The 23,322-nt window shown below is 38.3% G+C and overlaps 1 protein-coding gene and 1 long non-coding RNA gene across 2 annotated transcripts; one reads left to right on the plus strand and one right to left on the minus strand.

The window, feature by feature from the left end:
* Nucleotides 1-2,207: 2,207 nt before the first annotated feature.
* On the minus strand, nucleotides 2,208-20,354 carry LOC123871016 (protein limb expression 1 homolog). The gene is made up of 4 exons (XM_045914545.1): nucleotides 20,211-20,354; nucleotides 3,603-3,796; nucleotides 2,938-3,131; nucleotides 2,208-2,633 (listed from the first exon to the last, which is right to left on the minus strand). The coding sequence occupies exons 1-4, from the start codon at nucleotides 20,281-20,283 to the stop codon at nucleotides 2,261-2,263; spliced, it is 834 nt and encodes a 277-aa protein (XP_045770501.1). The 5' UTR covers nucleotides 20,284-20,354; the 3' UTR covers nucleotides 2,208-2,260.
* On the plus strand, nucleotides 16,511-17,559 carry LOC123871058. Its single transcript, XR_006797205.1, has 2 exons — nucleotides 16,511-17,186; nucleotides 17,430-17,559. It is a non-coding gene; the product is annotated as an uncharacterized LOC123871058 (long non-coding RNA).
* Nucleotides 20,355-23,322: the final 2,968 nt, after the last annotated feature.

The raw sequence follows: 23,322 nt of genomic DNA on the forward strand, positions 1-23,322 counted from the left end.
CGAACATTTTTAACGTACAGAGTACGTACTACACGCCTCGCGCCTGAGCGTCCGTGGCTATATGAAGCGCGCTGATTCCACGCGAACGAAGTCGCGGGCACAGCTAGTAGATAATACTTAAAGAGCTTATGCTCAAGACTTCTTCCGCGTGGACTACCAACCCCTAATTTATCCACTTAGGGGTTTAATCTTCAAAAATCCTTTTTAACGGATGTCTACGTCATAATGAGTATCTGCATGCCAAATTTTAGCCTGATCCGTCCAGTAGTTTGAGCTGTGCGATGATAGATCAGTTAGACAGTCAGCCAATCAGTCAGTCATGAGTCACCTCTTCCTTTTATATTATAGGTATAGAGAAAAGATACTACGAAACATCCGTCGGCTGTACATCGCTATAAAGCTGGCGGCCTAAGGCCATGTGACTTTTTATTTGACAAAAAAGGAATGGTTATGGTTATAATGATTTGTCGCGTCGCTAGGATTTTCACAATATAATACCTATTAACCGCCTTGACCTCGCCTTGGGTGGGATTTCTTTGTCGTCAGTGTCCATCGATGTACTTAACTTAGGTCACCTTGTACCTAACTACTTCTACACCGCGCCGCGGTTTTGCGCGGCCAGAGCCAACGGTTCCCTGCGATTTTTGATGTCTAATTCACGTAGTGGAAGATCTGCCCGTTTCATTTTCCGTTGCGAGGTCGCCATTCAAGTTATTTCAGTTACTTTGGTCCTCCTTCGAATCTCTTCATTTCTATTTCGATCACGTAGAGAAACGAGCGTAGATCACTCCATCGCTCGAAAACGCATCGAAAATGCTTTCTTAGTGAACAGATGCTCGGGTCTACTCCCACATGCAAATCTATTCTTAAGTGTATACATCCAGCGGTTTGAGCTGTTGATATATCAGTCAGTCAGTTTCTTAGGCGTTTATAAATAAACTTGCTTTAGGTATAAATTTATCAGGCACCTCTGAGTGCACCTACCAAAGCCTCTATATAAATTTGCGTGCGCGTTGCGAGCGATTTATCGGTTCACCGACGATGTTTAAAGAGTTAAGAGGTGTTTATTCGTAGTGCGCTCCAAACAAACGTAGTTTGGCCCTCTTTTGAATACTGACCAATCAAACTTATTCAAATTTTAGTGCGAACTGTAGTTTTCCAGATATTCAGTTTCAAAGTTACACGGTTTCAAGAATTTACATGCAAGTCTTTAAACTCTTGTAACTTTCTAACTAGTTATTTTTACGGAAATCTGGCAAACCCCAGACAGATATTAGTTTCTTGAACGTGTCTGCATAATTACATCGAGTTTGATTGATTAATATTCAAAGAAAAACCAAACTTCGTTTGTATGGAGTGAGTGACGAAGAGACCGCTTTTAAGAGAATAGTAAATAGATTTACTGATAAGACGTGGAATGATAGCACAAAGCTTCGAACTGTGTGAGAAACTGCACTCTACAATTCCGGATTTCGTTTTGTTTGTAGGGAATAAATTAAGTTAAATAAAATAAAGGTAGAGGTACCTTAGATAAATTACGATAAGCAAGGCAAAATGCCAAAGCTTTGGTTGTTTTCTTATAGCTAGTAAGTAGATATTGTGGTATTTATTAAAAATGTCTGAATTTATTCAGCTACTTCTATAAGTATATAGATACCAAATATATTTAGCTTTATGTAACAGAATAACTGATTTGAAGATTTTGAATTTGTGGATGATTATGAGATATGATCGTATGATTTTGAGAATGAGGACTACATCTTCGTTTCAATTTTCAATCAATGGACATCCACTTGAAGTTTTCCACAGTGTGCGGTTTGTGCCAGAATCAAAATTCTGGCTCACCCGTGGGGTCTTATTTATTGTCATCATAACTTATCTCTGGTTCACTACTGAGCACAGGTCTCGTCTCAGAATGTGGGGATTGGCCATAGTCCAATTCTCACAATTTCGTAATGTTACCAACTTCTGAGTGAAGGCTGTTAGAATTAGCGTTAGGTATTAAGGTGCCCACGCACTCGAACTGAACTGCAGTTCAGTTCGAGTGCGTGGGCACCTTTAGGTGTCTTAAAATCTGCTATACCGCTTCCAGGCTAACCCACTCCATATTAGACTTGACTCATCACGTCCACCAGCCAAGATAGCAGTCAAGATTGTTAATGGTCATAGAAAAAAAGATGATGAGAAATAAAACACAAATGTTCTTACACTATAAAACTATACTTAAATAACAAAAAATGTTTAGAGTCGCGCGGTGAGATCACTGTTGCTGCTGCGGCGGAGCGAGGCGCGCGGCGAGGATCAGTATGTCGCGCTTCTCCTTCGGGAAGCGCAGCTCCCGCGCCGCCAGCCGCGCCGCGCGCAGTTCCCGCTCCGCCCGCGCCAGCTCGTTCCGCAGCACGCCGCCCCCCGCCCCCGCCGCCTCCCGTTCCCTCGACGCCCACTCCCGCGCCATCTGCTCACGCATCGCATCGTCCAACGCCCGGGCGGAGTAGTGCGCGACCACTTCTTGCCTCGAACACTGTCGCTCGCGCATGGCACGAAGCGAGCCGTTCCAATGTAACAGCTGGAATACCGTCATCAGTTCCTGGAACTCCAGCATCGTGCGCCCTTTGTTTGCTTCTAGCATAAACCTACGGAATCAAAAATGTTAACGTGAATATTAATCGCATGGAATTCTGAATCAATAACGATCAAGACGTTTATGAAAACATTGTAAGGAATGTTTTCGGTTATCTCTAATACAATTTTTCTATGCAATTTTTTGTTGATTTGCACTTGACATTAACCATGTTTAGTGAAAACTAATAAATGAGGTCTAGAGTTGAGATAAGTTGCTCCAGAAGTTGCATATTTCCTGGTTTGCTAATACCAGAAAGGTATTCCACGTCAGCAGTATCGAAAAAACGAATGAATAACGAAAGTATTGTAAGATACCTAAAGGCCGCAATCCCAGCGCTGGGGTCCTGGTGGTGGCTGGCCGCGTCCCCAGCGAAGGACGCGCGTGCTTCCGCCACAGCCTTCTCGATGAAGTGCTCCGAGATGCGTCGAGACTCGTGCTCGTTGAACACGCTGTTCATGAGAGCGATCTTCGCTGCGCTGCGCCGCGCCTCAGCTTTTGTGGGACAGTTCTGTTGAGGAGAATAAAAACACGTCAGTATAAACAAACAAGTGAGCTTATCTCCTAAATTGTCACTCCGATGTCTATCGTGGTATGTAAAACTAGTGCAGTGCCGAGGGGTTTACTCGTATGTGACGAGCGCGCCGCTGCCGCCGCTCGCCGCGCCGCTGCCGCCGCTCGCCGCGCCGCCCGCCGCGTCATAGTTACCTGAAAGCTGCCGAAGCAGGCGCCTCCCGGCAGTGTGACGTAGCATACGTAGGGCGGGTGCGCGGCGGGCACGGACTCGTATATGACGAGCGCGCCGCTGCCGCCGCTCGCCGCGCCGCCCGCCGCGTCATAGTTACCTGAAAGCTGCCGAAGCAGGCGCCTCCCGGCAGTGTGACGTAGCATACGTAGGGCGGGTGCGCGGCGGGCACGGACTCGTATATGACGAGCGCGCCGCTGCCGCCGCTCGCCGCGCCGCCCGCCGCGTCATAGTTACCTGAAAGCTGCCGAAGCAGGCGCCTCCCGGCAGTGTGACGTAGCATACGTAGGGCGGGTGCGCGGCGGGCACGGACTCGTATATGACGAGCGCGCCGCTGCCGCCGCTCGCCGCGCCGCCATTCCTCGAAGCCTTCACTTGCCAGAATTCTTGTAACGCCTCTACCACGTTCACCGTTGAGAGTACTCCGTCGGCTGTAATTGAAAAACTTATTTTAGGAATAGCTCATGTCTGAATTTTGTTTATGACATGCTCAAAAACTGCAGAAGTTTTTGATGTCAATAATAACTTGGGCGATGTTAGGGAGCACAGAACTTATGATTATAATTATAACTTTCCGAAATTGTTGAAATTGGCTGAATCCTTGGCATATAATATGCATTTAGACCTATAGTGAGAGAGGTAGCCAATTAGAGATGATTTTAGTTCTCATATTATACCTCCATAACCTCTGAAGTACCAAAACTTAATGTTATTCTCCGTTGGGTTGTCCCAACTGGATGGTACCCTCGCATCGGCAACTTCTAAATTCTGGCAGCGTAAGACCGTGGTGTGTGGAAGTCCTTTCCACAACAAGAGATGCCCAGCAGTAAACGTCTATTGGTTGATGACGTCGACTACATATAGTACTAACTACGAAGGTAGAAATAAGTTTTGACGTTTGAGTTTAAATTCGTATATTTTCATGTAGGTGTAAGGAAAGTAGAAAAACTACCGGTCGACTCTTGCCCTATATAATATGCTTTCACGAGTCGAGCTACGTTGCCTTATAGATTTCAAGTTCCGTGAAGTAGAAGTTCTACATTTACATGTTCTTACAAGAGGTCTATGCCCAGCAGCGAACGTCTATTGGTTGATGACGTCGACTACATACGGCACTAACTACGAAGGTCGAAATAAGTTTTGACGTTTGAGTTTAAATTCGTATATTTTCATGTAGGTGTAAGGAAAGTAGAAAAACTACCGGTCGACTCTTGCCCTATATAATATGCTTTCACGAGTTGAGCTACGTTGCCTTATAGATTTCAAGTTCCGTGAAGTAGAAAGTTCTGCATTTATTGTATTACTAGATAATGCCCGCGACTTCGTCTGCGTGGATTTATGTTTTCAAAAATCCTGTTGGAACTTTGATTTTCCGGGATAAAACCCTGGGAAAATATTTCTGTCTTTACAATGCATCTCTGTACCCGTCAAAATCGGTTATGATTAGCCATCTGCGCGACGTGCGCGCAAATATAGGAGCACTCTCTATTCCCTCACTCTCATAGCCCAATCATGGGCTGGCGATATTTCGAAACAACCAGAGAGATATCTGGCGTGGGACAACCGTTTATTGACAGAAAAATCCAATACCTGACTATTTTTTTGTGTAATTTTTTATTCTATAGGTACTAGAATGATACCCACTCGTGGAAAGTCAGGGCGAGTAAATTACGTAGTATATACCTATTATAAAACTGTAATTAACACAAGTACAATTAACTCACGCGCTCTTTAGTGTAATTTATAATTGCTCATTATCGTTAACCAGACCTATTCGTACGTGACAATAATTATTGGCAACCACATAACGATGTTGTTTCCGAACTTTGTTCAATTAAACATTAATTAATAATTACTGACCTGTAAGCACTATCGAAAATTATTTATGTGAGCTTATTTAAATGCATATTATATAAATAACATCACTGAAATGTTGTATTACAGGATTTCGGAAAGCTGTGACAGCCTGGTGATCAAAAAATGACAGCCTCCTACTATTGTAAGCTAATATTGATGATGAAGTCCTTTTAATTACCCCATGGTGTTTTTAGTTGTTTTCCATGCCCTTGTCTTTGGTTACTGCTTTGACATAGTTCTACGAGAGTCCCAATAGTATCACAAGTATCCCACGGAAGCCACACTAATACTGCCCCACTTTTAAAAGTTACGCCGCATGTACCTGCGCAGAAATCTTATTTTTGAATGCCGCGAAAATATCTCGCCAATCATAGCGCGCGTCTGTCTGCTATTGGTTGTTGCTTACGCGCCATGTTTTGTGCGCGAATTATGAGCGAGATAGCACAAGTTTCTTGCCTTTGTGTTTAAAATCTTAATGTCAAGAAATAAGGTCTGTATTTTATTGTACACCAATGCAATACAGACCTTATTGCTTGACGTTTATTCGGTTTTAATCAGGCGTGGGTGCGTTTTTCTGCGCAAACGAATTTTGCCGATGCAACTTATAAAAGTGGTAGTAGTTATCGTACAGTTGTTATTAAATCCACATAGTATAGAATACCTACATAACAAAAGCTCCTAGTGGAATATGAGCCCGCATCCCTGCTCGCGCTGATAAGCCGAATTATTAACAATTCGACACCCGTCTCTCTACGTGCGCTAAATACTAAGTGGGATTATGTTCTTATCCTACACTAGCTTGGTCTCGTGACTGTTCTCGTATTCGTGAAAAATATGGAAGCAATAATCAATATCCATAAATGTGAAAGTGTGTTTGTTTGTTGGTTTATTGGTTTGTCCTTTAATCACGCCGCAACGGAGCAACGATTTGGTCTGATTTTTTACATGGATATAGTTGAAGACCTGGAGAGTGGCATAAGCTAATTTGTATCTCAGAAAATCAATGAGTTCCCACGGGATTTCTGAAAATCTAAATCCACGTGGACGAAGTCAAGCGCATCATCGAGTAAGAAAGTATCGGGGACCTATGATAGTAGGTACAAGTATTATACACCAAATTATCGATACGGCAAATATGAAAAGGCTTCCAGTAGAGAAAGATTAGCTCCGTAGCCCATTGCCTCCATTCAGCCGCGTCACAGGCCGTGTTATCGATTCCACACGCGCCACTATACGCGCGGGGAATATAAAGAACACCACGTATTCTACCTAGTGGCCTAATATGTGGTGTTTTGGCTTTTTATCTTATCGAAAAGTCAGTATTTCCGGTCACATATTTCTATACTAATATTATAAATGCGAATAATTAATTTAATTTTGTAAATGCGAAAGTGTCTGTCTGTCTGTCTGCTAACTTTTCGTGGCCGTCCGTTGAGCGAACTTTAGAAGGTAGGTACAGTGTTAGCTTGCATCTAGAAGACGTATAGACTACTTTTTATCCCCAGAAAATCAAGGAGAAAGGAAAAAACCTAAATCTACATGGATGTAGTCGCAGGCAACATCTAGTCAAAGTCATGTTCAGGGCATCGTTTTAGTGTTCATAATTCAAAACGTTATAAACTCAAACATCTTCACTTCGAATTAGTAGTTAGAGTCAATCTGCGTAGCATTTCTCGCAATTTAAATAAAGAGTAGGTATGTAGGAAGCAAAATAGCTCGATTTTCAGCTTTTCAGCGTCCACACGTCCATAACCGTTTTAACGTCAAGCTTTTCTGCTGATTTCGTTCGCTCGATATCTTTTTTGCTTCTTATTTTCTTTTAAGGTAAATGTGGTCCAATTATACCAAGATATTAAGCCATTGAAAACATTTTCAGCTAGGGTTCCCAAATGCAAACAAAGATTTCCTGATAAGTAAAACTCCTGACATTCATTGTGATAATGTTTTAGACGGGAATACAAAATTTGCATTAATTAGCAAGCTGAAGAGGCAGTGGATAGGTCATGCTTGTCGTAGGGGCGATGGCCGCTGAGAATGTCCTAGAATGAAGACAAGCGTAGTGTGGGCGCCCTCCAGCACGATGGACCGACAATTTGAAGACGCTGATTGGAAGTGGCTGGATGAGGAAATCTGAGTATCTGGTTTGGAGGCGTTCATTAGGGAAGGCCTATGTCCAACAGTGGATGTCTACAGGTTGATGACGAAGATGATATTTGTAACATGGTTGGCTTAGCCCAAGACGTGAACTTAAAACAAGTCAGTACCTAAGTATTCTGCTGAAAATTTCAGCTATTTTCAGAATTGATTAAACATATTGCCAAGTGTTTAAAAGATGTGCTCGTTTTGCAGTTCTATAAGTATTCTGAAATTGAATAACATAGTTTGGTTTGTTGGTCTCGGGAAACTTGGAAAATATTCATGGAAGCTCGGCGAGTAAAGCTTTCTACCGGTTTGGTATTCCGTCCAACTCCAAACGCTACAAAGCGTTTTGAAATTTCAGTATCGATAAAGCATTTGAAATTGTTTTAGAAAATATACTTAGGTTCCACTTGTTTCAACATTGTAGACGTAGTATCATCAACATGAACAACCCATACCAGCTCACTACTGAGCACTGGCCTGCTCTCAGAATTAGAAGGGTTTAGGTCATAGTCCTCCACAACGGCCAATTGCGGATTGATAGACTTCACACATCTTTGAGAACTCTGCATACCTGTTTCCTCACATCGTGAAGAAACATGAGATACATTTCCTTCTGAGAGTTCCTTTACCGTTAAGGCAAGTTACTTATAGGTATTTTTAGAGAATATTAGCTATGTTAATCATGACTAATATTCCCCTTTTCCCTCCAACTACCTAAACGTAAAACCTATGCTAGAAGTGACTACAACAATAATTGTGCAACGGTTAGGATTTGAACTGCCGCGCCGCGTTGAGCTTTTATTATATTTGATGAGGACTGAAGAGGATATTTAATTTCTTAACGCATATAACTTCTTAACACTAAACTATGACCGCTTTTTCACATTTAACTAATAACAGAAATTGCTCTACAATAAATAAGTGGACAACTTATAAACAAAGCAAAACCAAAACCCATTATCGGCAACCGGGCCTCGCCCACGCTTGCCGACACTCTACACGGCTCGACAAGTTTATGCAAGTCGATATTGCAAATGTCTCACGTCGTCTCGCATGGGGAATATTGGGATAAGTAGGAAGCTTCGATAAGTACGAAAAAGCTCTCGAATGAAAACTTGGCGAAAAACTTCACGAATAAACATTGTTTTCTCAATCGAAATATCGTGCCTTTGACGGTGAGATTGAAACATCGAGATAATAGAGTGAGTTTTTTTATTGAAATATCTTTTCTTCTCATATTGATATATCAATGGTTTAAGAAAAATAGGCATAAGTACCATTTGCTATACCTACCTAGCACCTGAAGCGAATCGAACGATAGAAAATAGCAATAAGACAGTGAGATCAAAGAGTAAGAATTAACACTGTATCGACGTGACATTGTCGAAGTATTTTGTACTGATTGGCCATAGAAATAGGAAGTAATGGCACACGCTTAAAATTAAACAAAACGAAGAAGAAGAAAAATAATGTAAGAACTTTCCAAATGTCAATGATATTTCAAATCAATTTATTTCGTGTAGGATAATTATGTCTCAGTTATGTTATCGTCTATGATTCTATCACCGGTTTAGAATGAAGATTCTAGTGGGAAGAGTCGGCAAGAAACTCAGCAACTTCGAAAAGAGGTGATCTTTTCAAAGTTCCTGAGTTCTTTCTTTTTAAATCATATAAAGTTTACAATATTAGCAAAGAAATACGCATCTAATGGTCACTTAAAGCTAAGCCGGGTGCTTCAACGCAACTTTGTCATTAAAAAAGAAACGAAAAAAGTTTCTAATACCTACTTACTTACCCATTTCCATCCAATTAAAATTTTCAAACGATAGCCGCAAAATCGAATACACTGTTGCTACGTCATGGATACAGCCAGATATCTTTTAATTATGCAAAAAAGTTTACATTTTTTAGTTCGTATTTGCGAAACCTCCAGACAGACCGAAGTCATTAACCGATAACGCTATTTTTTGCTTTAAAAAACTAGTAAGTACTTAATCATTTAATGACAGCGATCGGAATCTAATTATTTATTTTACATTTAGTCCTTTTTATGAAAAAATCGTGTCCCAAAAAAGTGTAAAAAAACGATCAAGATGAGTCAATGAGCTAAACAAGTTTAATATAGGTACTTATGATTATTCATTTAAGAGTATGATATATAGAGCGATTTATTTATAAATTAAGGAGACAGAAAAGAATAGAGATAATATCATAGATGTTACAATAATATACATGTATATACATATAACCATTGGTAGGTAGCTATGAAAATGAGAAGACTTCTGACGCGAAATGGGGTGCATGGTAGTACAGACAACAGAGGCTAACCAATAATATAATATTGTGTTACAACTTTATCATGACCCAAAATTTTCATTCATGAAAAAGAAAGGTCATTAACCAGCAGATTTCATAATATTATTTTATCTCTTTCGATTTAAAGTTCTCGGGTCTTAAATAAAAGGATGCTTTAAAAGCCAAAGCACACACGATACAATAGCATTAGCAGTTGGCGATTTGATCGCTTTTAGAAGCTAAAATCTGGGATTGTACTTTTTAATCTGCATGGTTGAAAGATATTCAGCATACATTCGCAAAATCAATCAAAAGAAACTGATATGTAATGTACCACGCTAAAATTTTCAAATTTTTATTTAGTGGGGCAAAAACGATTAGATTAAAGAAAAAAGTATTTCGATTCGAAATACACCGTTTTGTTGCCAACTCCTTAACTATTTATTGATGATTGCCGATATTAAAAGTGACTACCTACCGTGTTTGTTTGTAACCTTTACATAAATACATAAAACACTCTGTATGTGTATAATACCTACAGGGGCACCATGAGTCAGACGGGGGCTCTAAAAATAGCTTACAGAAACACACGAACGTGTATCGAGCCCCGAGTTGACTGTTTACAAATACTCCGCCATTAGCGACGTCGCTTAAGCGTAATTTAATTATAGGCCTGTAAGGAATTAACGGTTTACAACGAGGATCAATGAGGGATCGCATCCTATATTGCTTAAGAGAGCTTTTCATGGTCGCATCCAAGTTGAGAGGGTGGCATGCTGTTCCAATCAACATTTGCAAGCGGGACATTTTTTTATTTTTTTATTCAGGTACAAGCTAGCCCTTGACTGCAATCTCACCTGGTGGTAAGTATAATGATGCAGTCTAAGATGGAAGCGGGCTAACCTGGAATGGGTATGGCAGTTTTTATTAATAGCCCTTTGGTTTATACATGGCGTCGTACTGGGACGCCAAATCGCTTGGCGAGACGGCTTTGCCAGTAGGGTGGTAACTAGCCACGGCCGAAGCCTCCCACCAGACCCCAAATATACAATTCCAAACCCCTGCCGGGAATCGAACCTGAGACCTCCCACTAATAAGATCACAGCGCTTAGTGCCAGGGAGGTCGTCGAAATACTCAAGACTGAGATGGACGATGTTTCAAAGACACAAATCAACGTTATTAGGTTATTTTTTTCAAAACCAATCAATATTTTGAAACAATCCTAACACATTACCTACAATTAATATAAACTGTTAGTTGTACAATTTAGTTTTTTACCCAAAACCCCCGACCCAAAAAGAGGGGTGTTATAAGTTTGACGTGTGTATCTGTGTATCTGTCTGTGGCATCGTAGCTCCTAAACTAATGAACCGATTTTAATTTAGTTTTTTTTTGTTTGTAAGGTAGCTTTGATCGAGAGTTCTTAGCTATAATTCAAGAAAATCAGTTCAACCGTTTGAAAGTTATCAGCTCTTTTCTAGTTACTGTAACCTTCACTTATCGGGGGTGTTATAAATTTTTAATTTACACTTGTTTACATATTTGATTCATGATTGACGCACGAAGTTGCCATATTTGGCCTAAAGTAGATATAATATCAAGGGTCAAAATTATTACAATTTTATTATATGTCGGGCATAAATAATGCAGAGATATCTCGATATATTAGCTTAGTTTTAGATCTAGCATAAAAAATAATAAAATATAATTGGCGTAATACGTTTGTATGGAAAAATGTAGAAGCGATATGAAGCGTAACCTTAAATGTATGGTATGCTAGGCCGTATCCGCCACTTAGGCGGGCTGGGTAGTGGGTACTTAAATATAAACGACACCGTGACAAATCTAACATGGTATTAGAAGTTACAACTCGTAAGTTTATGCTAACTGTATACGTAACTTGCCGATCAGTTCAACGGATGTAACAAGCCATTAAAATCCATATTGATCAATACTAGTACTAGGTATCTATAATACTAATAAACAAAATTGGAGTGTCTGTCTGTAATTTCGAAATAACTACCACATATTAAGGTCATATGGTTATTTGAACGATACCATAACTGAATCACGGGTTTTTAAAATTTTTGTCTGTCTGTCTGTTTGAAAAGGCTAATCTTCGGAACGGCTGAACCGATTTTAACGGGATTTTCACATACAAGTAGAGGATTGACCAGGGTGTAACATAGGCTACTTTTTTAACCGACTTTCAAGAAGGGAGTTGTGTTTTTCTATCTATGTACACCAAAATCTCCAAGATTTCTGAACCGATTTGCGTCATTTCTTTTTTAATCGATAGAGGAACTTTGCGATATTGTTTCATAAAAAATTTGGATTCCAACTCCTCAATCCTGATGCTGCAGGGGATCTGACCAATCCACGCGGGCGAAGCTGCGGACATCAGCTAGTTATAAATGTGAAAACGTTTCTGTCTGTCTTGTACCTTTTCCCCATCACCAGTCGTTTAACTGATTTTGACGAAACTTGATACAAGTAGCTTATATCTCGGGGACCTTGCTATCTAGCTTGGACCTAGGCTATGTTTTGTTAAAATCAAAGATTTTCCATGGAATTTTTAAAAACTTAAATCTGTCGCCACTCTCGTGAAAATGGCAGAAAAATACGGCGAAATCTTACAAAAATCTTTGAAAAACTATATATTTTTAAGGAAAACTGAGAAACCGCGAATCATAGACACTGATAGGTACACATATTAGTTATAGAACGTGCCTACAAACATTGAGTTTGGTTATAATCAAAATATGAGTCAGACCCTCCTTTGTATGGTGAGCGCTCCAACTATACGCCTTTGAAATTGATTATCCCGTCTAACAGATCCTGCTTAGTGCTTAGCTCTTGTTGTCCACGTCTAGTTTCTAAGTAGTAAAGGTAGTACCTATATCTGAAGCGAGAAATATCTGTCCCATAAATCTGTTGCGCTATTCGCATGCTATCCGCAGATTGCGAAAGATCAGTAATTTATTAATCTAAAAGTCGTGATCCTGATATTTATTTACTTCTGGTAGATATATACCTACTACTTTTGCGAATTGGTGACTTCTAGAGCTTTCTTGTCTTTAATTACTTGGTTTTCCCTAGATTTTCTCGCATTCGAGAAACTTCCTTTGTGTAACTGAGTATTTAGCTCGAAACCATGGAGGAAAGTGACACAAAAGAAAATAGAAGCATTCTGTTTTCTTTTAACTTACTTTCCTCTTGAGGTAGGTAAACCCCGTATTTAGGCACCATACAAAATGATACCTATATCATACTTGGTCACTTTCCTTTCTATTAGCTATTTGTAAGAAGAGTGGTTGAGCAATGACTCTACAGTTTTTTTTCGAGGGGCATATTAATGTGGCTAGTTAAATTTTTACATCTTTAAGCTAATTGAAAGGTTTAAAACTAATATCATCCTTTTCCGCAGGGAACCTTGTGAAAAGGATAGCACTATATTTAGACTTTTCAATTTAATTTAGTACTTATAGAGATTGTGTACAAAAGAATAAGTCACCTCGTTTCGGAGAACTTAGGGTTCCCATGGTACTTAGACAGATGTCATCAAACGGGTCGCTGGACTAAGCCGTACAAAACCGTGGACATAATCACATGCACTTAGCGACCTAAGTCCAGCGGTGGACGTCATTAAATAATGAAGAAACGAGGCGATATGGCGTGGATATGTTATTCGGTAAAACTGGAGTAAGTACGTTGCTTTAACCACCTTACTTAATTGCTATCTAATTAATTAGGGACCCGACCTAATTACGGTTACTATCCGTAATTCTACCGAGTAAAGGGTCCTAATGAAATTTAACATATTAAATTAACAGGCGATGCCCGCGACTTCATCCGAATTTAGGTTTACAATATCTCGTGTTCCCACAAGATTTTGATAAGATTGATAGATTTTGATCTTTGATTTTCCGAGATAAATGTATGTGCGACGTGCGTCTCCAAAAGTAAGCTATCTCTATAGTAGGTCATCAAAATAGGTTGAAAATTGGTCACGTTTTTTGATAGTAAGTAAATGTGCTTATATTAGAGGTATTTTGCTCTGCATTGGCACGTATTTATGTATGTATCTGCTACATTTCATTCATCATCATGAACATTATCAACTGATAGTCGTCTACTGCGTCTTCGTCTCTGGTCTGGTGTCCACCTAGTGGAAAGGTTTTTAAGGTATTCTAACCTACGGGGTCGCCTTGGAACCCTAACGTCTATCAGTTTTTCGAACTAGATATGTACCCTGCCCATTTTTATTATAAAAATAGGTTAATACAATTTATCAAGAGAAAAGAAAAAAAAGCAATATTTTGTTTGGTTTTGAAAATTGAGTCTGCAAAAACATAATCCTCCCCATGTCAAATAAATAGCAAATTTTTAATCAGTATGTAGGTTATCCAATATATAAGAAGGGTTCGTGTTAAGAGCAACCCGTGCTTCGTTGGAATTAACTGGTAAACACAATAAAATCACCATTCGAATCGCATCAAGTGTAATCGCTTCAGCTTTAATTGAGCCTTAAAGTTAAAACACGGGAAATGTCTCTTTACCGTTGCTGGCGAACTGATTTCTATCTCTCTGAAAGTACCTACTTCGCCATTTTGAAAATTACTTACAAATCCATACATCCATACTAATATGATTAATGCGAATGTGTGTCTGTCTGCTAGCTTTTTACGGCCCAACAGTTTAGCCGATTGTGATGAAAAAAAGTTCCGAGTTCGCTTATATCCCGGGCACGGACATGGGCTACTTTTTATCCCGGAAAATCATAGAGTTCCCACGGCATTCTTAAAAGCCCAACTTTTTGACCGACTGTATGAAATGCGCAGAGGTAACTTGCGTCCCAGAAATTGAGATGGGTAAATTTTGATCCCGGGAAATTAAAGAGTTCCCACGGGATTCAAAAAATCTAAATCGCGGTCATATTATAAAATGCAGACAACTTGTTTTCAAATAAGTAAGCATAGCTGTATAAAATTTCGACGAATCTAATTTTGATTTGACTATTTTTGGCGTTAAAATAGTTTTGATAAGATAAGTTTTGAATGTAACTGTAACATACTTATATAATGTTCTGGTAATGGTAGGGACTTTTTCAAATGTCGACGCTTCCGTAAATTCGTATCTTTATCACTCCGTTGAGAGTTGGACGTTGAATTGAAACGCTTAGCTTCAACAGCTTGAAATAAATGGTAAAGTTTTACATAAAGCTATCTCAATTCTCAAGTACTTAATGTACGTATCTTTTCTACAAGCGAAATTACGCTTAGGTTTTTCTAAGTAGGTACCTACCTACTTAATAGAAAAAATACTAGGTCGGCTGGGTATTGGTCACTCTTGTAGAAATAATTCAGAAAGACAATGTAAACTAACAGAGCTTTCTTTTAAAGACAATCATAATAATATGAACTGCACTTAGTATAAAATCAAGCCACCCATTTCTGTAGAAAACCACGCAGCTAATACTAAAAGGAAAATTAAAGTTAAGAAAAACCGGCAAGAAACTCGGCAGTTGCTCTTTTTTTTAAACCAAATGTTGCAATATACCTAATCTGTAAATAAGCAATGTAACAATTAAACTACCTTGTAAAGTGAATGCAAAACCGACCATTTTTATGCAGACTTGTCATTAACAAGTGTAAATTAAAAATTTATAACACCCCCGACAAGTGAAGGTTACAGTAACTAGAAAAGAGCTGATAACTTTCAGACGGCTGAACCGATTTTCTTGGATTATAGCTAAGAACACTCTCGATCAAGCCACCTTTCAAACAAAAAAAACTAAATTAAAATCGGTTCATTAGTTTAGGCGCTACGGTGCCACGTACAGGTACACAGATACACACGTCAAACTTATAGGACTTGGGTTTTTGGGTTGGGGGTTAAAAAAACAAAGAAATAAAAGCAAAATTAATGTCATACTCATCATGTTTTATCAGCGATAAGCGACCTCAACGGATTTCTACACTGCGTAGACGATATCACGTTGTAGGTAGCTATCAGACGTATAAAATATAAATAAATATAAAATTAATCGCGAACTGTAAACCATGTAATGCTTTTGTTCGCCATTTTCTGTGTCTCAGAAACTTTAACGAGCTAGAGCTTTGCTAAAGGATTGTGTTAACGGACTGAGAGCTGTAGGATTTGTCTCTACAAAGATACAAAGAAACACGCTGAGGCGAACGATTGTCATGCGGATTATATAATATCTCGAATAGAATAGAATATACCTATTTTTTTACAATAAAATATATTTTTATTCCAGTAAACTTTTACAAGGGCTTGAATCGTCAAAATTATTTACCATATCTCGGTGTAGCTATGTACTATATTTCAGTCGATTTTTGCACATATTATAGGTATACCTAGTTCTATGTTTAAAAAACATTTTAAATGGTAACTTTAAACATTGCGATGTTCCTTGACTGGGTCAAATTCAAATTATTTATTTGCTGAACATACAATACAAAGAAAAGTCCTGACTCATTCATTGAAAGCATTAGATTAAGTTAGTTGTTTTATAGTATAGACAAAGAGAAAGGCCCAATTTTTCAAAATTTCCACGAGAGCGAAACCGGGCGGTCGCAAGTTATATTTGGCCTTCAAACCTTTTAAAAAGCTTACAAAAAAAGCTTAGACTCATCCAGTGCAAATCAGCTTTTAAATAAGGTATAATCTTGCATTAGCAATAAATAAAATTGCTAGACAGACAGAAAACATCGGACATTTGAAGCAAATTCTTAATTTTGTATATAAGCCTTTATTCTTCTGATGTACTAGACATGTACCAAATTGATGTATGGGTGTCTTATATAAATTTAAAAAGGGTAATCAGGGCGAATTTAGATTGTTTATCGGTAGCAAAAAAAGAAGTTGAACCTGATTGTCTAAAATACTTGGTAATCAATGAACTACAAGAAAAATATGAGAGCTGGGTACACATTTATACAGATGGGTCCAAAAATAATATGGGTTTGGGAGCAGCTTTTTGCCATTTAGGTGAAAGGAAATCAGTTATGTTTAAAACAAATCAACAAATTTGTATTATGACAATGGAGCTCGTTGCAATTTCAGAAGCTTTGAAATACATTTCTGGATTAAGCGGGCAATATTTTGTTATCTTTTCAGATAGCAGAAGTGCCTTGCAACACTTAGCTCGATGCGCCTCTGGATATAGCAGAGGTCTACCGATAGCTTTCGAAATCTTGAAACAAATATATGATTTTAGGCACATAAATCTGCGATTGCAATGGGTTCCTTCTCATATAGGCCTAAGAGGAAACGAGGAGGCTGATAAACTAGCGAAATCGGCAATAAATGTTGGTAAAGAATTGTCCATTGTACCATTTTTTACAGAAATTTTAAATAGTTTTAAAAATAAATGTTGTGATAAATTTAAGGAATACTTTGATATAAGAAGTAGGGAAAAAGGAATTTGGTATAAAACTATCCAATGTCAGCCTCCTCGTTTCCCTTGGTTTGGTAATACTTGTTTAAGTAGAAAATATATAGTCGTAGCTCATAGGTTGCGTTCTGGACACTATCCTTCTAAGAAATTCGCATTTTTAATGAAAAAAGCTGATTCTGACAAGTGCGAAGTATGTGGTACGACAGATGATGTCCAGCACGTACTAGTGGAATGTAGCAGATACAGCGCGCAGAGAGAGAGTCTTGTGCAGAGATATAGCATTAATAGATTTGACATGGGTAGTTTTACGAGTATGTTAACTACACCGACAGCAGAGAGATTCAAGTCTATTATTGATGTATTTCTGCATAGGCAGTAATATCTCTCCACTTGTATCTGTTGCATTCCACGATGTTATTTAGAATGTAATTTAGGTTACGATGGGGCTGGCGTGTCCGTGTCGGACAAAAGTCCCAGAAAAATATAGATAAAAAAAAAAAAAAAAAAAAAAAGCCTCAAGAATTTTACTTATTAAATATTTGCCTAATATTGAACATAAAAATTCCTGTATCATGTCGACGTCCAACAGCTTTAACATAAGCTTTTAACATGTAGAGCCTCGTGTTATTAAATTTTCATCACTTGGTATCAATATCAATATTTTACCGCTCAGGGTGTTCGGGATTAGAGGAAATCTTTACTGAACCCTCCCTTAAAGGCCTAATAATAGTAATGGAAGGTTGATGTCTTACGTTATGGAGCTATAGGTATCTGAACATACATAAAAGTATATTACCGCATTGAATTCGTGCTTTCTTGGTAAGCAAACGTTTTACTTATACTGTTTTCAAAGTGACGGTAATTATAAGAAATCGGCTTAGGGAAAATTGGGGAAGCTATTTATGGGACCTACCACTTACCTACTTATTAGAAATATATCGATTCAAATGAATTCTTAAATTGTTAAATGCATCTACCACTGTTACTGGTTCGGAATGTCTCTCCTACCGAGAAGAACGAGAATAAAAGTATCCTCATTTACATAATCTTCGTAATGTGTTTTTCGGGAGCAGTTTGTAGCATTAAGTTTTGTTAATGTTAAAGCATATAAATATATATTTCACTTTATTTTATTTCAATATTTTGATCAAAACAAGTCAGTATTACATAATATCTTAGACGATTTTAAAATTAACAAACATAACCACCTATTGCTTTTTATGATTAATTTTACATTTTTACTATTCGATTTTTTTTTTAATTTATTATCAAAACAAAATACATACATATAAAAGCTTAAACTAAAAACACCGAAAAAACCACAGAGGTTTGTCCTCGGTGCCTAGCTGCAACGAAGGTACCTATTAACTAATTGCTTAAAGAAATAATCTACATCTACAGTAGGTATATAACGCGAAGAATCACGTAAGTATGTAACACATTGTAATCGTGATTAATTTCCAGGACATGTTAAATTTAATTTTTCTTTACAAAATGCATTGTTCCCTTGTATTCACTAATATAAATATAATATTAGGTAGGTACGTAAAATAAAAAGTTCACAATAAGAACTTCCCCAAAGAAATATTATAACAGACAGTCTGCCATGCGAACTAATCTATAACAGCTTTTTTACAACATGCATATTTAACTTTTTATACGTTTTTTTGTCTAAGCGTGGACGTGGGAACCTGTGATAAACTTTGCCAATTAGGCAATTATATTAAATTAATAGATGTATTTTACGTTTTAATTTTAGGCATATCGGAAATTCTAGGGCATGATTGTTTGAATTTGTTGGACTTAATTTATGTAAGGAAATATTTATTCATGACTACGTGACATGTTATCTATTACACTTCCGATTAAAATCTCATTAGGTAGACGAAGTTAAAATTAAATAACTAAAGGAACTATCACGTCAAGATAGTAAGGTGCGAAACTAAGAATTTAATTTAACGAAAACGAGGGACAATCTGAACTTTAAGTTCCAGTTAAGTACGTACTTAATTTGACTTTGATTAAATACTTTAAGTAAAATTTTTTTCTTTTAAAAATACTTATTAAAATATGTGTAAAGTATACAGTACCTAAGTATAAGATTTTTTAATCTAAAAAAATAAACTTTATTTGATACGCTATCACGTATACAACGAGTTAGCATAGTTTTTTTTTAATCTGAGGTGTAATATCTTACAAACATAATAAGCATCATACAAGTATTGAATTTTTCATAACGGCAAGGCTATGAAATGCACGACACAAAAGGAAACTCAATGAAATCCTTTAAAATGTATTAATTGTTATATGCAATCTAATACGTAGTTATTAGATATGCGATTAGAAGTTACAGACGAACTTACAAACATAAACATGCACTGCTAAACTTTTGTCACACGGGTTGAGTTAGTCAAATAATTAAGTTTCTTACACAAACAAAAAACAAAGTTAAAATCTCTTCGAATCTGGTTCACATTACAGCTTTCTCTAACTGCCGGAACATATGACGCGATCAATAACTATCAAGTTATCAACCATGCCATTAACGGTCACCAGACGAGTAACTGACCTTAGTTAACGTTACTTAACCTGTCTAATCGGTCAATTTGTGCGAATCCACTAACAGTTATCCAATTTTATTGTTACCGTTTCCGTTCATACATTTTTGTTAATTAAGGTAACGGAAAATATGTTACTTATTTTCTTATTGAATTCTTATAAGGTTAGACATTCTAATAGGTACCTAGGTACCATCTAAAACCTACATTACAAACTGTTTGTTATATTTTTATTAATGGGTTAATGTTTCGCACGAATAAAACATAATAAAAGTAAATAATTATAAACTAAGTGAGTACAATAATATTTTAATCATTGTGTTTAGTATTCCAATAACCTTACATTTAGTCATTATCATTGCAGAATCCATTGTTAGTGATTAAAAGAAAACTAAAGTGTACAAAAACATTCAAGAGAGACTCGATTACGTATCAAGCGGGTTAAGGAGTAAGATAATAACTTTATAAGACCAGAAAACACCAATAAACATTGAAATAAATATAAATACATCGACAGGTTACACAGGCTTAGAACAAAGGATGCAATTCGCGGTACTTGCAATGCTGACCTCGGTAGACGTCATCGTAGAGGGGCGCTAGCGTGTCGGGCGCTCCCCAACGGGACGCCTCGGGGTACACCATGGGGCTAACGCATGGCACGCTGCGAGGCGCATGCGTCAGCGCCGACGGCTGCGCGTGTACTGATACTGACAACTCGCAAACTCACAACTGTTGAACGAGTATGGGACTATGGGCCAATACACGACAAGCTCGGTTCTGCAGAGCAACCACAAGCTTTGGACTTTTTGTCTCACAGCTTTTTGTCAAAGTGAAAAGCTTTTGTGAACAATCAAGTTTGCAGGTGTCTCTATTTGAACAGTTCAGGAGCAATGAGTGCTACAAGTTAGCGAAAATATTGCATACACAGATTATGAGCTCTACCAATTTGGAGACTTCATACAATTTATTGTACTTTTCGTCACCTTAAGAACATCGATTGTAACACTTTTGGGAAGCTTTGAAAACCAATTTTCAGCGCAAAACGACGAAACGGCAAACGAACGCCTCCTGAACTTTTAAATGTTAAACCTCAAACTTATCTATCCTATTACAACGGGGTCTTCTTCGCTTGACTTAAAACAATAAGGGAAAACGGGTCTCAAGCATGGCCCCCTTGCCGGGGACTTCTCCTGTAACGTGATTTAAGCAGATAGGGTAAGGCCTGCTTTCTTATCTCAGGTCCAGGTCTTGGTTATGAGTCGGGTCCAGAATCCCTGCACTATGGGCGATGGGCTCGCCGTCTTGCACAAGGGTATTTTCAAATTCAGTAATCTTGCGTCATCCTCATCGCTGTCATGTTCACCAGCGTGTTGCGTTAGTGCTAGTTATCGCAGAAGCTCGCAAGATAAGTGTCTCTGATGCTGTTCAATGGCGATACACGATCAAGTTTACCCTTTAGCGAACTTGAAGCGGTGTTCGGTAAACTTAGCGTTATATGGCTATCAATGTGCAAACTTGATCGTTGTTGAAAGCTCACGCATACTCTGCGCAAGAGAGCTCTTTTTTTTTTTCTCTCTCGTCTGGCTTTTACAATGATTAGCCAATGTCAAGTTTGTAGTTATTTGTAACAAGTTAGCTAAACTATACAAGTATGGACCCCGTCTGTGCCGGCGCTCGCCGACATACGCACGGCACCCCCTTAGAGCGCTTTCCAGTCAGTTTTAACAAAAAAAAACACTCCAAAAAGTCACAACACGCGCGCCAGCAAACCCCACCACAGACGAAGTCCGCAAGAGAGCTTATCAGACCATGTCTCCGGTGTGATCATGCGCTTAGCACGTACCGCTCCCCCGCAGCCGCCCCCGCGCCGCCCCGCTTCACTTTCGCACGGTCGCGAACTCGCCGCGACACTACTTTAATTGCAGCGCTGCAGAACCGGATTTATTGTCTCCCGTCGATATCACCTCCTGTCATGGCGCAGACGGACGGTTAAGTGGGGTGTAAATGGACTGGGCTTTTGGGGACTGGTTGAAACAAGCTTTTTTCAATCAGGTACATATACCTACCTAATTTAGCTGCCTCGTTAGTCTAGCTAATGCAGCTCCAGATATCGAGGTTGACGCCCGGGTCGGGCCAAAAAAGATCGTTTTTTAACCGGCTGCGGCGAAGCCCAAAGTATTTATTTGATCTGCATGTATGCCCACTCGTAACTACTCAACGGCTAAATGACACGTCATTAGATTCGTCTTAAAAGCGCAAGTGTCATACATGAAATTCTTTAAATAATCAAGACGTCCAATTTTATGCGCTTTAATGTGCAGGCTGAAAAAGAAATGTAATGTAATGTACGAATTTGTGGGTATTATTACGAATCCAATTATATTTTCCATCCATGAATGACCTAAGTGTTAAAGCCTTTTATGATGTTCTAAAAAGGGTTTCAAAATTACATGCCTAAATGAATGAAACGAAAGGATTCAAGATTCGAATGAAAAATATATTAGTCAAATCTCTTTACAATTCACGTTTTCGAAAATACAGAAATTCATACTTTTCGTTTATACAATAAAAAAGTGGTGATAGCCTTATGGTAAAGACGGCGGCCGCTTATACGGGGTGCCGAAGGTTCAATTCCGAACACGGCTCTTTAACTTTTCGCGATTTATGCAATTAAATAAGTATCACTTGCTTTAACAGTGAAGGAACCTCCTGAGGAAACCTGAATGCTTGACAGTTCTCCATAATATTCTCAAAAGTGTGTGCAGTCTGCCAATCTGAAACAAACCAGCAGCGTGGTGGGCTATGACCAAAGCCCTTTTCATCCACAGAGGATTATACTGTGCTCAATAAAGCTAAGCCAACGATTGGTTCATGATGGTTCGATAAATAAAATTGCACTTATAAATAACTAGCTAATGCCCAGCATGTGTAGTAATATTAAGTAAATGCGCACTACCTTTTGTAAAACGATGACACTGTATTAGAAAACTTCACATAGCCAACAACAACTGTACAAAGTTCAAACTCAATCAAAGACTTGGAGAGTGACATGAGCTACTTTTAGTTTCGGAAAATCAAAGAATTCCACAGGATTTTTAAAAAGCCTAAATATACGCGAACGAAGTCGCGGTCATCATACTAGTTAAGTTGTTAAATAAATGATTACCGGAAAAAGTAAATTATTGAAAATATAAGCCTCCATTTAATTTTAATTAAGATTGTTATCAACGCAAGACCATAATTGGAAGCGCATATAAAAGACATCAACGCGTAACGATGATGCATTATGCAAAGTTTTAATGATTTCCGTACCCTATAACTAAGGATCCTATAACTAAGCCCCTACTGTCCGTCTATTCGTCTGTTAGTCTGTCTGTCTGCCTGTCAGCGGACTGTATCCCATGAATTATAATAAGTAGAGAGTTGAATTTTGATCGCACTTGACCGGTTTTCATTTATACACAGCTTACGTCCGTGCGTCCGAATCAAGTTTTTATTTGTATGCTAAATCAGTTGAACACTTCTAGGTAAATCGGTAAATCGACGCGACATTGACCTCACGGTACCTATCTACGCAACGTTCGTTGAACTCATCATCAGTCAGATGTTTTATTTGCAATGCAGTGCGAATTTTTAAAAAATAAATTTATATTTTCAGTAAAATTATCAATACTAACTATA

The sequence above is a fragment of the Maniola jurtina genome, chromosome 2 (genome assembly GCF_905333055.1).
Source record: "Maniola jurtina chromosome 2, ilManJurt1.1, whole genome shotgun sequence".
Taxonomy (NCBI): domain Eukaryota; kingdom Metazoa; phylum Arthropoda; class Insecta; order Lepidoptera; family Nymphalidae; genus Maniola; species Maniola jurtina.